This window comes from Oncorhynchus masou, chromosome 5, assembly GCF_036934945.1.
Source record: "Oncorhynchus masou masou isolate Uvic2021 chromosome 5, UVic_Omas_1.1, whole genome shotgun sequence".
Lineage (NCBI taxonomy): Eukaryota > Metazoa > Chordata > Actinopteri > Salmoniformes > Salmonidae > Oncorhynchus > Oncorhynchus masou.
In genome coordinates this window covers 52,206,120-52,222,359 of record NC_088216.1, presented here as the reverse complement: position 1 = coordinate 52,222,359, position 16,240 = coordinate 52,206,120, and the positions used below count along the sequence as shown (strand labels likewise).

Here is a 16,240-nt window from a genome sequence, read left to right as displayed (position 1 = left end):
AAGCCATTAAGAACACCTGCCTTTTCCATGACATAGACTGACCAGGTGAATCCAGGTGAAAGCTATGATGATAGAGGAACTACGTCGCTGTCTTATCTGCTTATTGCCCCCCCTTCACTAAAACCACCGCAATGCTTTTGCCTGCAAATCGCCCGAACCGCGACGCTCTGGCATGTCTGCCTAATGATTTGTTGGGAGAGTTGTCCGTCTGAAGAGGTCCCTCCCTGGAACAATTTTTCCCCCCTTTTCGAAGTTAACACGAGAGTCAGTCCTTAATCTGAGGCCAGTTAGCAGCAGATTGAATTCCTAAAATCAATGTTTTAGGCCTTTTGCCCATTTATTTTATATCCAACAGATGGCAGCACTAGCGAGGCTGACGACAGTGGACATAGTAGCGTGACAAGAGAGAGAAATAGAAAGAAAGGAGAGATAAAGGAGTTATATGAATACACAACACTGGACCAATGAGGAAGCTTGTCTCCACCGGGACTAATCTGACCTATCCCGAGGCTAAAGTCCAGTCGCTCTCCCCTTTTGCTGCGGTGCCTCACCCCAGGCAGTGTGTGTGTGTGTGTGCGCACGTGTGTGTGCGCACGTGTGTGTGTTCATGTGTGCAGTGACTCATACACATGCTGCAGTGTGTCAGAGCAAGAAAATGAGTGAGTGTTGACGTGCGGAGTGAGACAGAAACAGAGATGATGGGTGGCTCAAAGCTGGGTCTGTGGGATTCAAGGTGGCATAATGTGTGTGTGTGTGTGTGTGTGTAATACTAACGTCCAGGATAGGTCCGTTACAGTAGTGGCAGCGTGGGGAGAACAGGTTGTGGTAGTCCTTCTCACAGTAAGGCGCTCCGTCCCGTTCAAAGAAGTTCCTGGAACCGATCTCCTCTTGACAGTGGGTACACACAAAGTGCTCCGGGTGCCACGTGCGCCCCATGGCGGTCACCACCTGGGCACAGGGAGGGCATAAGACAGACGCATCACAAATCTAAACTAGGAGCCTCAACCTAAGATTTTGTGAATCTGGAAGCGCATTCATAAACCTCCTCAGAGTAGGAACAGGTTCCCCCTGTCCATGTAAACGTAATCATTATGATCTAAAAGACCCCTGATCCTGGATCAGCTCTCCTACTAGGAGTCTTCACGAATACGCGCCCCAGGGGTGAATCCTAATCAGAGATGTGCGTATGACTATGCTAATGCCCCATTGACATCAATGTATGATTGATTTCCACCGGTTAATGGTGCATATCTCCAGTTCAGATTCAGTCCTCACTGTGGAACAGTGACCTTCCTATGGTGGACAAAGTACTTAACCTTATTTCCATTACCAGCAAACATTGATTATATGGAGGAATGCAAACAATGCGAGCTATGTAGGCAGCTCAATCTAATCATGAGCACATTATTCACGCCTACTGTGGTATTGACCGTCAAAATGGATCTAGGAATAAATTCAACGGGGACCAAAAAAATGGATGTAATAAGCACAGTAAAGGGTGCATGTAAGTGTGTGAATATGGCCTGTTTGTGTGTGTGTGTGTGTGTGTGCGCGCGTAAGGTCACCTGTCCAACTATGGGCTTGTTGCAGGCCCCACACACTCCCTTGGCCACAGTCTGGACGCCCAGTTTATGGAGGTCTGACTGGAGGCTTCCCAGCATATTGTCCAGCTTGTTGGCCTGTTTGGGGGGAGCCTTGGGCAAGCTCTTCCCCTGGGCCAGAATCTGTGGATGGGTCACACACAGACAGACATTTCAGAGAAAGAAACAGACGCACAGAAACACACACGCAGACAATAAGCAGACACACTAACACTCGCATATAGAAACGTACACACGCAAACAACACTGTTCCACAAACAGAGATCCCTTCCCAACTCATGTTCTGCTCAACTCCCAGAAAACCCCATTAAAGCGTAGAAGAGTCTCTCTTCAACAACTCTGCTGATTACATCTGAACATAATTGCTCCCCTGGGATCAAGTCTTTTGGTTTGAACTGAGTCTTCATAGACACAACAGTAATTATTCTTGACGAAACAGAACACTCTCCCTGGGTTTATGTGACGCTCCACAGAAATCAGTCTTTTTAATGGCTGAAATGGAGAATGCCGCTGGCATGCATGCCAGGCTAGAAAGAACACGTTCGGCTCATTGCATAAAAGCTGACATTACATAAAGCACTGCAGTCCAACCCTGTGACTCTTCAATCTGACTACTATCTCCAAGAGTAACGCTGCTTATTAGCTACCTATAGAGCCTATTGATTGTCTGTGGGTTGTTGATGGGCAGAAGCAAGGTGGGAGGGAACTACACTTCTCAAATGGTTTGGTCATTGGAGCTTCCTGACCCAGTCAAATTCCACAGAGGGAAAAAATAGCCTGTCAGTGGGCCTACTGCTTACAAAAAACGTGCACACACACACACACACACACATAAACACGCACATAAACGCACACACACACATAAACGCACACACACACACACAGTGACGAACAGTCACGTACAGGCAAATTTCACCAACGAAAGGCAACCCTCACTAAACAACCACCCTTCCATCTGGAGTAAAATCAAATACCAACTTGGCTTGGACCTGGATGTGTTTGTTAAAGAGAAAGGGGTAGGGAGAAAATTAGAGTCAAGTTATTTCAACTTGTTCAGATTTGGGCTTGGTCAAAAGGGCTTGGCAAGTTAAACAGTCAAAAGTTCAGTCTGAAGTGACTGTGGTGGAGGCAAATCCTCTGGGAGGTGGGAACCATTCCAGCGTCATGACAGGTATCAGGACAGTGTGGCTGTACTATCAAGGAGAGAGCCATGATGTCTGTTCCCCACCAACCACCCGATACTGATTTCAAGGAACGACATGGCCCAAGTTGGCGCCGCCGGGCACCATTCTCCAAAAACCGAGACGGTTCACTCGCCAGCCTGGATGTCATACTCTTTCATCTCTACAGAATGGATTTCACACATCCATAAAGAGCTCCTTCCTTATCACAACCCCTCTCCTAGACTCTTGGTGGAGAAGTGGCGAGAGATAGGGCCCAAAATACATCTGTTTTCTCAACACACACACACACACACACACACACACACACACACAAGTTTTGGTTTTGACACTCAGACAGACGACTCAATACAAACAACAAAATAGAGAATAAATTTGGTGATAGTGAGAAAAGAAAGAGGTGAGAGGCAGATTAGGCCAAAGAGAGAACGGGAGAAATAGAGAAAACAGAAGGATAAACGAACAAGGTGGATTGAGTGTTCCATGCCTCCATTGGTGGGAAGATGGGATCGTACTCAGTCTGGCAGCCAACAGACACAAAGACCTTGGGCGGAGGGGGCGGGGTGACAGACTTGGGCGGGGGCTGGGGTTTTTGGGCGGGGCAGGTTCCCTGGATGGAGGGGTGGGCTCTCTGGGGGTCGACATCCAGGGAGGGGTGGGCTGATGCTCCACAGGTGGGGGGGAAGGGGTGCATGGCGGGGGAGGGGTGGGCACACTGGGAGGGGGCGAGGGGGGTGGGGGAGGAGGCAGGGGTGGAGGAGTCTGCTTGACAGGGGTTTGCTTTTTGGGCGCCGGGGGGGACTGCGGAGGGGGGATGACTTTTCTCTGAGGGACAGGCGAGTCAGGAGGAATGACGATCTGGGTGTGGGAAGAGACAGAGAGCAAGAGAGAGACATCAAAAATGAGTGAAATTAAACCACAGGAAATAGAAAGCCTCAGGTGGAGCAAAAAAACATCAACAAGTGGTTACAGAAGAATACGGTTGAGAAACTGTTCGCTAGTCATAGTCCATCTGTGTGGTATAGAACATTGCCTTGATAATGTTACTCCAGAATAACAGCACTAATCAAGAAACACGCTACTGGAAGGTGCTGTATTGCTCTACAACTAGTCGGTCCAAATTTGGCCCAATGAGATGACTTAGAACGGGCTCCGGCCACATCTCTGTACCTTGTCCACCACCGGCGAGGCCCTGTCTTCCCGCATGCGCTGCGGGTTGTTCATGACGATGACCCCCTCAGTGAGCCAGTCGTCTGACTGCTTCTTGCGTCGGCGCTCAACGGCACGTTCGATTCCCAGCTTGCCCTGCAGCTCTGCGATGAGACAGTCCTGGGAACTGCTCTTGGTGAAGATGACAGGACCCAGTTTACGCCTTAACACATGCCCGTCTCGGTACATGGGGTGCACGTTGGGCGTCTCTTTGGTGCGGCGGATAACCGACTTGAGCTACAGAGTTGGGTAGAATGAAGTAAAGGGGGGGGGGGCATGGTGGTGCTTCCCCATACCTCCCATGACGACGCACATATGGGTTGTGCAGCAGAGCCAGGCACGAAACACCAGTAAGCACAATCCTTCAGGCCAGGCCAGCTGATCGCAAAAGTCAAAAGGCACTCCACTCGACTGCATTCCATTACACTCTTTTCCGAGGCAGTCTATTTCACACGTGCTAGGCTGCAGTGTGTAAGCATGCTGGGTGATTGAAAACACTTAGCAAACATCCATTCTTCTCAGCGCAAAAACATACAGGGCAGCAGGTAGCCTAGCGGTTAACAGCTTTGGGCCAATAACCAAACGGTCACTGGTTTGAACCCCGAGCTGACGAGATGAAAAATCTGTCGATGTGTCCTTGAGCAAGGCATTTAATCCTAATTGCTACTGTAAGTCACTCTGGATAAGATAACTCAAATGTAAATGTAAAATACACGATATGCAAAACAACGACTAGAACTCTAATGCTCATGCAATACACAGGCAGGCGTAAAATGCAAGCAGCAAAACCGATGGTCTTAGATTCTTGTAGTAATATCACTGTAGAGAAGCAGCTAATGTCCTCAAACAGATTCTAAAACTTGGTTCCACAGGCCCATATAAACCCTCTCTGCTCCACTCGCATGTTGTTTTAGGTTTGTCCCTTCTCCACCCAAACATGTGCACAGAGAATGTGTGTAGTACCTAGCAAAAGTGACAATTTCATGCAGCGCTGAAGGGAAATGTTAAGACCCACCAAAAGCAGGTCTTTACGGTAATGCATGGATTTTGACGCACAGTCCCTATGGAACGAGAAATGTGCCTTTTGCGCCAGTGAATCGCGTATTTAGAAACATAAAACAATATTTCCCTCCCATTTCATAATTTGTTTAAATAAAAGAACATGCATAGCCTACCTTCCCCCTTAATCAAGGCTGGTTTAGCAGCTTCAGATAGGTGTGTCTTTTTATCCTGGCCATGCATAAACCAGGTCGCCTATGAATAAATAGGTTTTAAATGGTCCGCTGAGAGTGCCTTAAAATAAGAGTTTTTTTTGCCTTCATGCTTTTTTATGATTCACAATTTACATACCTGCATAATTAATTTAGCTTGTTCAAGTAGGCTATCCATGCCCATTTTCAAAGAGTGCACCTGGTACGATTACCAAAGACACGCTCATCTAAACTATTCAGTCCTCCTATACTGCCATATCAACAGCTGACCAATGCATTCGCCAAATAGCAGCCAATCAATAAAGGATTTCGCTCGTTAAGACTGCGTTGAAATTACATGTGAAATCCCCAAAACGTTATTAAACGATCAAGTTTGGGAGCAGCAAAATAGTGGGCAGACATCCCATTTATCATTATTTTAGCTCCCGTTATTAGTTTGGACGTGTGTAATCTACCTTTATACATCCACGGGAAGCAATGATGGTGCCTGCAACTGTAATTAAACATAGCTTCTTTTTCAAAACAAGCTGCTGTTTAGTTTTGTTTAGATTTTTGATTATAAGCCTTATCAATCGTGAATTGAATCTAGCTTATTAACAACATTTGGCATGTCTATGGCTCAGACATAATGCAATTTACAGTAGTCCTAGCCAGTGTGAATGTTATATTTAACACTATATTTCCAAATTGAAGCCATACAATAAGGCTTCATACAATGTGGACTACAAACACCTAAACACCTACATATTTAGCAAAAATGGAATAGATTACATTTGTTATTTTGTTTCTGTATGCTATGCCAAACCTAGATAATGGTGTCGGAGGGGTATGGCTGCGTTTTATGGGCTCTTAACCAACCATGCTATATATATATATATATATTTTGTATTTATTTTGTACATAATGTTGCTGCTACCGTCTCTTATGTCCGAAAAGAGCTTCTGGATGTCAGAACAGAGATTACTCACCTTGAACTGGACAATTCATTTTTCTTTAAAGAGTCGGACGAGAGAGATTTACTCCAGACACCCAAACAGGCCCTCATCCCAGTCAATCACAGGAGAAGGAGACACAGAGATTTCGCAGAAGGAGATTTGGGTGCCTTGTAAGGATCTGGCGACGAGTGGCTAATCTGACTTTGCCATTGGTACTATTGGCCAACGTACAATTGCTAGATAATAAAGTGGACAAACTCCAAGCACATATATCCAACAACGGGACATTAAAAACTGTAATATCTTATTTCACTGAGTCGTGGCTGAACAACGACATGAATAACATACAGCTGGCGGGTTACACACTGTATCGGCAGAATTGAATAGCAGCCTCTGGTAAGATAAGGTCTATGTATATTTGTAAACACCAGCTGGTGCGCAATATCTAAAGAAGCCTTGAGGTTTTGCTTGCCTGAGGTAGAGTATCTCATGATCAGCTGTAGACCACACTATCTACTATATTCTTCGTACCTGTCCATTTACCACCACAAACCGATGCTGGCACTAAGACCGCACTCAATGAGCTGTATATGGCCATAAGCAAACAGGAAAACGCTCATCCAGAGGTGGTGCTTCTAGTGGCTGGGAACTTTAATGCAGGGAAACTTAAATCCGTTTTACCTAATTTCTACCAGCATGTTAAGTGTGCAACCAGAGGGAAAAAACAACAACTCTAGACCACCTTTACTCCACACACAGAGACGCAAACAAAGCTCTCCCTTGCCCTCCATTTGGCAAATCTGATCATAATTCTATCCTCCTGATTCCTATGTACAAGCTACAATTAAAGCAGGAAGCACCAGTAACTCAGTCAATAAAAAAGTGGTCAGACAAAGCAGATGCTAAACTACAAGACTGTTTTGCTAGCACAGACTGGAATATGTTCCGGGATTTTTCCGATGCCATGAAGGAGTACACCACATCAGTCACTGGCTTCATCAATAAGTGCTTCAATGACATCGTCCCCACAGTCACTGTAGGTACATACCCCAAACCAGAAGCCATGAATTACAGGCAACATCCGCACTGAGCAAAAGGGAAGATCTGCCACTTTCAAGGAGCGGAAGCTTATAAGATATCCCGCTATGTCCTCCGACGAACCATCAAACAGGCAAAGCGATCGAATCGTACTAAGTCGGATGTGGAAGGGCTTGCAAACTATTACAGACTACAAAAGGACGCACAGCCGAGAGCTGCCCAGTGACACGAGCCTAACAGACGAGCTAAATAACTTCTATGCTCGCTTCGATGCAAGTAATCAGCTGTTCTGGACGACAGTGTGAGCACGCTCTCCACAGCCGATGTGAGGAAGACCTTTAAACAGGTCAACATTAGTCCGGAAAAGGCTGCAGGGCCAGACGGATTACCAAGACGTGTACTCCGAGCATGCGCTGACCAACTGTCAAGTGTCTTCACTGACATTTTCAACCTCTCCCTGTCTGAGTCTGTAATACCAACATGTTTCAAACAGAACACCATAGTTCCTTTGCCCAAGAACACGAAGGTAACCTGCCTAAATTACTTCCGATCCGTAGCACTCACATCTGTAGCTACAAAGTGCTTTGAAAGGCTGGTCATGGCTCACATCAACACCATTATCCCAGAAACCCTAGACTCACTCCAATTTGCATACCGCCACAACATATCAATAGATGATGCAATCTCTATTGCACTCCACACTGCCCTTTCACACCTGGACAAAATTAACACCTATGTGAGAATGCTTTTAATTTACTACAGCTCAGCGTTCAACACCATAGTACCCTCAAAGCTCATCACTAAGCTAAGGACCCTGGGACTAAACACTTCCCTCTGCAAATCGATCCTGGACTTCCTGACGGGACGCCCCCAGGTGGTAAGGGTAGGTAACAACACATCCGCCAAGCTGATCCTCAACACGGTGGCCCCACAGGTGTGCGTGCTCAGTCCCTTCCTGTACTCCCTGTTCACTCATGACTGCATGTCCAGGCACGACTCCAACCCCATCATTTAGTTTTCCGATGACACAAGTGGTAGGCCTGATCACCGTCAACAACGAGACAGACTATAGGGTGTAGGTCAGAGACCTGGCCGTGTGATGCCAGGACAACAACCTCTCCCTCAACGTGATCAAGACAAAGGAAACAAGTGTGGACTACAGGAAAAGGAGGACCAAGCACGCCCCCAGGCTCATCGATGGGGCTGTAGTGGAGCAGGTCGAGAGTTTCAAGTTCCGCTAACATGGTCCAAGCACACCAAGACAGTCGTGAAGAGGGCACGACAAAACCTATTCCCCCTCTGGAGACTGAAAAGATTTGGCTTGGGTCCTCAGATCCTCAAAAGGTTCTACAGCTGCACCATCGAGAGCAACCTGATTGGTTGCATCACTGCCTGGTATGGCAACTGCACGGCCTCTGGCTGCAAGGCACTACACACAGCAGTGCGGTGAAGGATTGCATCACTCTTGATTGTCCAAGTGACAAGCTCACAGCTGCAAGTTGAGACGTGCAATATAGCCATAAAAAACACAGACCGGACATTTCCACATGGACCACGGTAGGCAGTTAACCCCCTTGACCACAATGAAAAAGCTTTAACAGGTTTAGACATGTTTGCAAATATATCATAAAAAAATAGAAATAGCTTATTTACATAAGTATTCAGACCCTTTGCTTTGAGACTAGAAATGGTGTTCAGTTGCATCCTGTTTTCATTGATCATCCTTGAGATGTTTCTACAACTTGGGGAGTCCACTTGTGGTAAATTCAATTGATTGGACATGATTTGGAAAGGCACACACCTGTCTATATAAGGTCCCACAGTTGACAGTGCATGTCAGAGCAAAAACCCAGCCATGAGGTTGAAGGAATTGTCCGTAGAGCTCCAAGACAGGATTGTGTCGAGGCACAGATCTGAGGAAGGGTACCAACACATTTCTGCAGCATTGAAGGTCCCCAAGAACACAGTGGCCTCCAATATTCTTAAATGGAAGAAGTTTGGAACCACCAAGACTCTTCCTAGAGTTGGCCGCCCGGCAAACTGAGCAATTAGGGGAGAAGGGTCTTGGTCAGGGAGTAGGAGATAGGAGAACCTTCCTGAAGGACAACCACCTCTGCAGCACTCCACCAATCGGCCCTTTACGGCCAGGCGGAAGCCACTCCTCAGTAAAAGGCACAAGACAGCCCGCTTGGTGTTTGCCAAAAGGCACCTAAAGATTGAACTCTTTGGCCTGAATGAAAAGCGTCTTGTCTGGAAGAAACCTAGCACCACCCCTATGGTGAAGCATGGTGGTGGCAGCATCACGCTATGGGGATGTTTTTCAGCGGCAGGGACTGGGAGACTAGTCAGGATCAAGGCAAAGATGAACAGAGCAAAGTACAGAGAGATCTTTGATGAAAACCTGCCCCAGAGCGCTCAGGACCTCAGAATGGGGCGAAGATTCACCTTCCAACGGGACAATGACCCTAAGCACACAGCCAAGATAATGAAGGAATGGCTTAGGGACAAGTCTCTGAACGTCCTTGAGTGGCCCAGCCAGATTTGAACCCGATCTAACATCTTTGGAGAGACCTGAAAATAGCTGTTCAGCAACGCTCCCCATCCAACCTGACAGAGTTTGAGAGGATCTGCAGAGAAGAATGGGAGAAACTCCCCAAATACAGGTGTGCCAAGCTTGTATGACAACCAAGAAGACTTGAGGCTGTAATCGCTGCCAAAGGTGCTTCAACAAAGTACTGAGTAAAGGATCTCAATACTTAGGTAAATGTGATATTTATTTTATTTTATTGTACAAATTAGATAACATTTCTAAAAACCTGTTTTTGCTTTGTCATTATGGGGAATGGTGTGTAGATTGATGATGATCAATTTTAGAATAAGGCTGTAACATAACAACATTTGGAAAAAGTCAAGGGGTTTGAATACTTTCCGAAGGCACTGTATATCCTTGTTAAGTTCACAATAGCCAACATTCTACACAAGGCAGAAAATACAAACTCCATGCATAACCTCTCAGGTAAAACTTTGACAAGATGCCCTATACATTCAAGTCCTTGTGTCCTCATGTTGTGTTCATGTGAGTCACTCTCCCAAAATAAGAGCCCAATCTCAATCACTTCAACTTGATAATAACTGACATACTGTAACAGAGCTAAGTTGAACTTGAATGAGCCTAGTGGATACAGTCTGATCGCTGCTTAATCCAAAAGATGTGCATTTGGAATAGGCCAGAAAATTGACAGTCCAATCAGCATCCTCTCAGAAACAGTGGGTGGGTTTTGGATAAAAACCAACTCAGTCAAACTTTGCTTTGAATTAGGCCATCCTCTGATTGGTTGAAGGTGATCCAATCGCTGACAAGTTAGTTTTGAATAATGCCCCATTACAGACACAGACTCGAAGATGAGAAATCCTAGACATATAAGCGAAGTGAAAAAGGATGGTGAACTTAGCGATCAGACTGATTCCACCAGGCTAGAATGAGCCATCATCAGATAAAAATTTAATGGCATCATATATATTAGCGATCATTATCATCTCTGTATGTTACTGGCTCCGTTACACCTATTAGTGTGTGACACCACCAGTGCCAGGATACATGGGAAAGATGAAATGTGTCAAAGTGGGGATTTGGCCTCAAACTTGGCCTAATAAAAGATAAACCATACGGTGTCTTAGAGCCTTTAATCTCGCGTGCCAGCTTATTTTGGGAGAGCGTTGTTGCGGGTGGGTGGTCTGTTGGGAGGGAGCATCGTACTTGGCCCGAGGTGGACAGCCTCTCCACGGCCGAAGGCTGGTTCAGGGGCAGGTCCAGGGTGGTCTCGGGGGTTCCTGGACACGTAGAGGGGGTCAAACAGTCGTCCATCCAGCTGGCCTTGTTAAGGGGGGTCATCGTCCCCTCACGCCCGTCCAGGGACGTGCTGTGCTTTGGGTTAATACTTTCCTTGTCTCTTGCCATGGAATAAAGCTCCTCTTTGTCCTGATGGGTCTCCTTGGCATGCTTCACTTCTCCCTCTGGCAGGGTAAAGTCGAAGGATAGCAATCTGTCAAGGGTGTCCTCCAGCAAGGGCTCCCGACATGGCCATGTTATCCCCAAGTCAGGACATGCAGCAGGGGGCTCTGCTAGCTGAGCAGCAGTGGTTTCTGGATGCTTCTCCTTCAGTGAGGAAGATGGATCAATGAAGGGTGACTGAGGAAGGGTGATCGTTTTAGGAGTGGGACTCTTAGCAACACTAACAAAAACAGGGCTCTTAGCAACCAGAACTGGACGGGGGCTCTTGGCAACTGGAAGAGGACTGAGGCTTTTAGGAATCGGAACAGGACTGGGGCTCTTAGCAACGATAACTGGTCCAAGAGTCTTGGCAGCATTTATAGGACTATGGGTCTTGACAAGAGTCATGGGACTAAGGGTCTTGGCAAAAGGTACCAGACTAGGGGTCTTGGCAACAGTTACTGGACTAGGCGTCTTGGTGGTCTTATTATCCACTGCAGGACTGTCGTACTTTACAACGGGGGCAACAGAAGGATAGGGGGTCTTTGGCAAAGTGTGGCTTGTGGTGTTAGGGACCACAGTGAGGGACTCCATGTGGGAGGTCAGTGTAGTTCTCACGCTGGGATCAGTTACTCCTCCCAGCTGTGTGTGAATCTGGGTGTACTGGAGGCTCTGGGACGAGGCCAACAAAACGGAGGAGGCTGAAGCAGCTGAGAGGGGGGCGGAGGAGGGCGTGCCAGAGCAGGCATCTTCATCTATGTGGAGGTCTAAAGGAACAGGGTTACAGGAGGGGGACGTGTCACTGGGGGGCTCCAGCTGCAGATCACCAGGCCCAGTTGGGTCTCTGGTTACAACTACTGGGGAAGCAGGTGACTTCGTCTCCAAGAAGGAGGGTTCTGATCCTTGACTGATCAGGAGGGTATTCATATTGACAGACAACTGAGAACCAGACTGGTGGACGGGCAGCACAGAAACAATAATAGAAGATAGGGAGAAAAAAAGGGGAAATGGTTTCAGGAGAGGTAGAAAAGGGAAGTTGCCACAGCGGCAGACATGCACCATGTCAAATGAACCATGACAACTTCCTCAATAAAGCTGTGTGAAAATTGGAATTATATATATATATATCACTGTGATGGATATACAAATCATTCACATTCCACACTCATTGCATCAGTGTAAATACATTGTTGTATCAATAAGGTAAATGGTAGGAAATGCCTGATCGAATGTACATTAGAGTCTAGACCACAGCAACACTACAGCAATCTACCTGTGTGAAGAACCCCCACATCCATGCTAAAAATCAATATACAACCAACCTTTTAAAAACAACATATGCACCATTCATTTGACTGCACATTTCACCCTACAGTATGTCCCTTCATCCATCTGCATCTGCCTACCTCTCTTTCCTATCCATCTCTACACCCTTGAATGAGTAGGTGTCCAAACTTTTGACAAGTCCTGTACATACGCACATACAGTACCAGTCAAAGGTTTGAACACACCTACTCATTCAAGGGTTTTTCTTTATTTTTTAACTATTTTCCACATTATAGAATCATAGTGAAGGCAACAAAACTATGTATTAACACATATGGAATCATGTAGTAACCACAAAAGTGATACAACAAATAAAAATATATTATACATTCTTCAAAGTAGCCACCCTTTTGCCTTTATGACAGCTTTGCACACTCTTGGCATTCTCTCAACCAGCTTCATGAGGTAGTCACCTGGAATGCATTTCAATTAACAGGTGTGCCTTGTTAAATGTTAATAGGTGGAATTTCCTTCCTGCTTAATGCGTGTGAGCCAATCAGTTGTGTTGTGACAAGGTAGGGGTGGTATACAGAAGATAGCCCTATTTGGTAAAAGTCCATATTATGACAAGAACAGCTCAAGTAAAGAAAATAAAAATGACAGTCCATCCTCCGTTTAAGAAATGAAGGTCAGTCAATCCGGAAAATGTCAATACTTTGAAAGTTTCTTCAAGTGCAGTCGTAAAAACCATCAAGCGCTATGATGAAACTGGCCCTCATGAGGACTGCCTCAGGAAAGGGAGACCCAGAATTACTTCTGCTGTAGAAGATATGTTACCAGCCAGAAGAAATGGCATCAGTTTTACGGGCGCACAACCAATTGTGCTATTATGTGGGTTTTTTTGCGTTATTTGTAACTTATTTTGTACATAATGTTTCTGCAACCGTATCTTACGGCAAAAAAGAGCTTGTGGATATCAGGACAGCGATCACTCACCTTGGATTAGACAACAATCTTTTCTACAACAAGGACGACGCACAAGACATTCTCCAAACACCCCACACGGCCGACATCCCCGTTATTTGCAAGAGGAAGCGACGCAGTGACAGAGCACAATGAGCCGGATGCCTGGTCAGGACCCGGAGAAGGAGAGTGGGAAAGCTACCGTTACCGTCAATACTACTCACCAATGTGCAATCATTGGACAATAAATTAGACGAGGTATGATCACGAATATCCTACTAACGGGACATAAAAAACGGTGATATCCTATGTTTCACGGCATCGTGGCTGAATGACGACATGGATATTCGGCTAGCGGGATATACGCTGCACCAGAAAGATAGAACAGCGCACTCCGGTAAGACGAGGGGGGGGCGGTCTGTGCGTATTGTAAACAACAGCTGGTGCACGTAATCTAAAGAAGTCTCTAGATTTTGCCCGCCTGAAGTAGAGTATATGTGATAAAGGCCACACTACTTGCCTAGAGAGTTTTCAGCTATACTTTTCGTGGCTGTTTATTTACCACCACAGACAGATGCTGGCCGCACTAAGACCGTCAGCTGTATAAGGAAAAATCAAACAGGAAACCACTCACTCAGAGGCGGCGCTCCTAGTGGCCGGTGACTTTAACGCAAAGAAACTTGAATCAGTTCTACCAAATTTCAATCAACATGTTAAATGTGCAACCAGAGGAAAAATAATTCTAGATCACCTGTACTCCACACACAGAGACGCGTACAAAGCTCTCCCTCGCCCTCCATTTGGTAAATCCGACCACAATTCTATCCTCCTGATTGCTGCTTACAAGCAAAAATTAAAGCAGGAAGCATCAGTGACTCATCTATAAAAAAAGTGATCAGATGAAGCAGATGCTAAACTACAGGACTGTTTTGCTATCACAGACTGGAACATGTTCCGTGATTCTTACAATGGCATTGAGGAGTACACCACATCAGTCACTGGCTTTATCAATAAGCGCATCGAGGACGTCGTCCCCACAGTGACTGTATGTACAGACCCCAACCAGAAGCCATGGATTACAGGCAAAATTCGCACTGAGCTAAAGGGTAGAGGTGCCGCTTTCAAGGTGCGGGACTCTAACCTGGAAGCTTACAAGAAATCCTCCTATGCCCTGCGACGAACCATCAAACAGGCAAAGTGTCAATATGGGACGAAGATCGAATCGTACCACACCGGTTCTGATGCTCGTCGGATGTGGCAGGGCTTGCAAACTATTACAGACTACAAAGGGAAGCACAGCCCAGAGCTGCCCAGTGACACGAGCCTACTATACGAGCTAAATAACTTCTATGCTCGCTGTCCCTGATTGAGTCTGTAATACCAACATGTTTCAAGCAGACCACCATTGTCCATGTGCCCAAGAACACAAAGGCAACCTGCCTAAATGACTACACACCCGTAGCACTCACATACGTAGCCATGAAGTGCTTTGAAAGGTTGGTAATGGCTCACATCAACACCATTATCCCAGAAACCCAAGACCCACTCCAATTTGCATACCGCCCAAACAGATCCACAGATGATGCAATATCTAGCTCACCACTAAGCTAAGGATCATGGGACTAAACACCTCCCTCTGCAACTGGATCCTGGACTTCCTGACGGGTCAACCCCAGGTGGTGAGGGTAGGTAGTAACACATCTGCCACGCTGATCCTCAACACTGCAGCTCCACAGGGGTGCGTGCTCAGTCCCTTCCTGTACTCCCTGTTTACCCACGACTGCATGGCCAAGCACGACTCCGACACCATCATTAAGTCTGTAGACGACACAACAGTGGTAGGCCTGATCACCGACAACGACGAGACAGCTTATAGGGAGGAGGTCAGAGACCTGGCCGGGTGGTGCCAGAATAACAACCTATCCCTCAACATAACCAAGACTAAGGAGATGATTGTGGACTGCAGGAAAAGGATGACCGAGCACGCCCCCATTCTCATCGACGGGGCTGTAGTGGAGAAGGTTGAGAGCTTCAAGTTCTTTGGTGTCCATATCAACAACAAACTAGAATGGTCCAAACACACCAAGACAGTAGTGCAGAGGGCACGACAAAGCCTATTCCCCCTCAGGAAACGGAAAAGATTTGGCATGGGTCCTCAGATCCTCAAAAGGTTCTTCAGCTGCACCATCGAGAGCAACCTGACTGGTTGCATCACTGCCTGGTACAGAAATTGCTCGGCCTCTGACTGCAAGGCACTACAGAGGGGAGTGCATACGGCCCAGTACATCACTGAGGATAAGCTGCCTGCCATCCAGGACCTCTACACCAGGCGGTATCAGAGGAAGGCCCTAAAAATGGTCAAAGACCCCAGCCACCCCAGTCATAGACTGTTCTCTCTACTACCGCATGGCAAGCGGTACCGGAGTGCCAAGTCTAGGACAAAAAGGCTTCTCAACGGTTTTTACTCCCAAGCCATAAGACTCCTGAACAGGTAATCAAATGGCTACCCAGACTATTTGCATTGTGTGCCTCCCCCAACCCCTCTTTTTACGCTGATGATATTCTCTGTTTATCATATATGCATTGTCACTTTAACGATACATTCATGTACATATTACCTCAATTGGGCCGACCAACCAGTGCTCCCGCACATTGGCTAACCGAGCTATCTGCATTGTGTCCTGCCACCCACCACCTGCCAACCCCTCTTTTACGCTACTGCTACTCTCTGTTCATCATATATGCATAGTCACTTTCACCATATATACATACTACCTCAATCAGCCTGACTAACCGGTGTCTGTATGTAGCCTCGCTACTTTTATAGCCTCTCTACTATAGCCTG

The 16,240-nt window shown here is 46.5% G+C and overlaps 1 protein-coding gene across 3 annotated transcripts in view; it reads right to left on the bottom strand.

The window, feature by feature from the left end:
* LOC135539800 (paxillin-like) overlaps positions 1-16,240 on the bottom strand; it is a 41,200-nt gene that overhangs the window by 1,497 nt on the left and 23,463 nt on the right. For all 3 annotated transcript variants that reach the window (XM_064965933.1, XM_064965934.1, XM_064965935.1), the window contains exons 7-8: positions 1,566-1,724; positions 775-948 (exon numbers count right to left, since the gene is read on the bottom strand). In XM_064965933.1, coding sequence (XP_064822005.1) covers positions 775-948; positions 1,566-1,724 — 333 coding nt within the window. The remainder of the gene's footprint in view (positions 1-774; positions 949-1,565; positions 1,725-16,240) is intronic.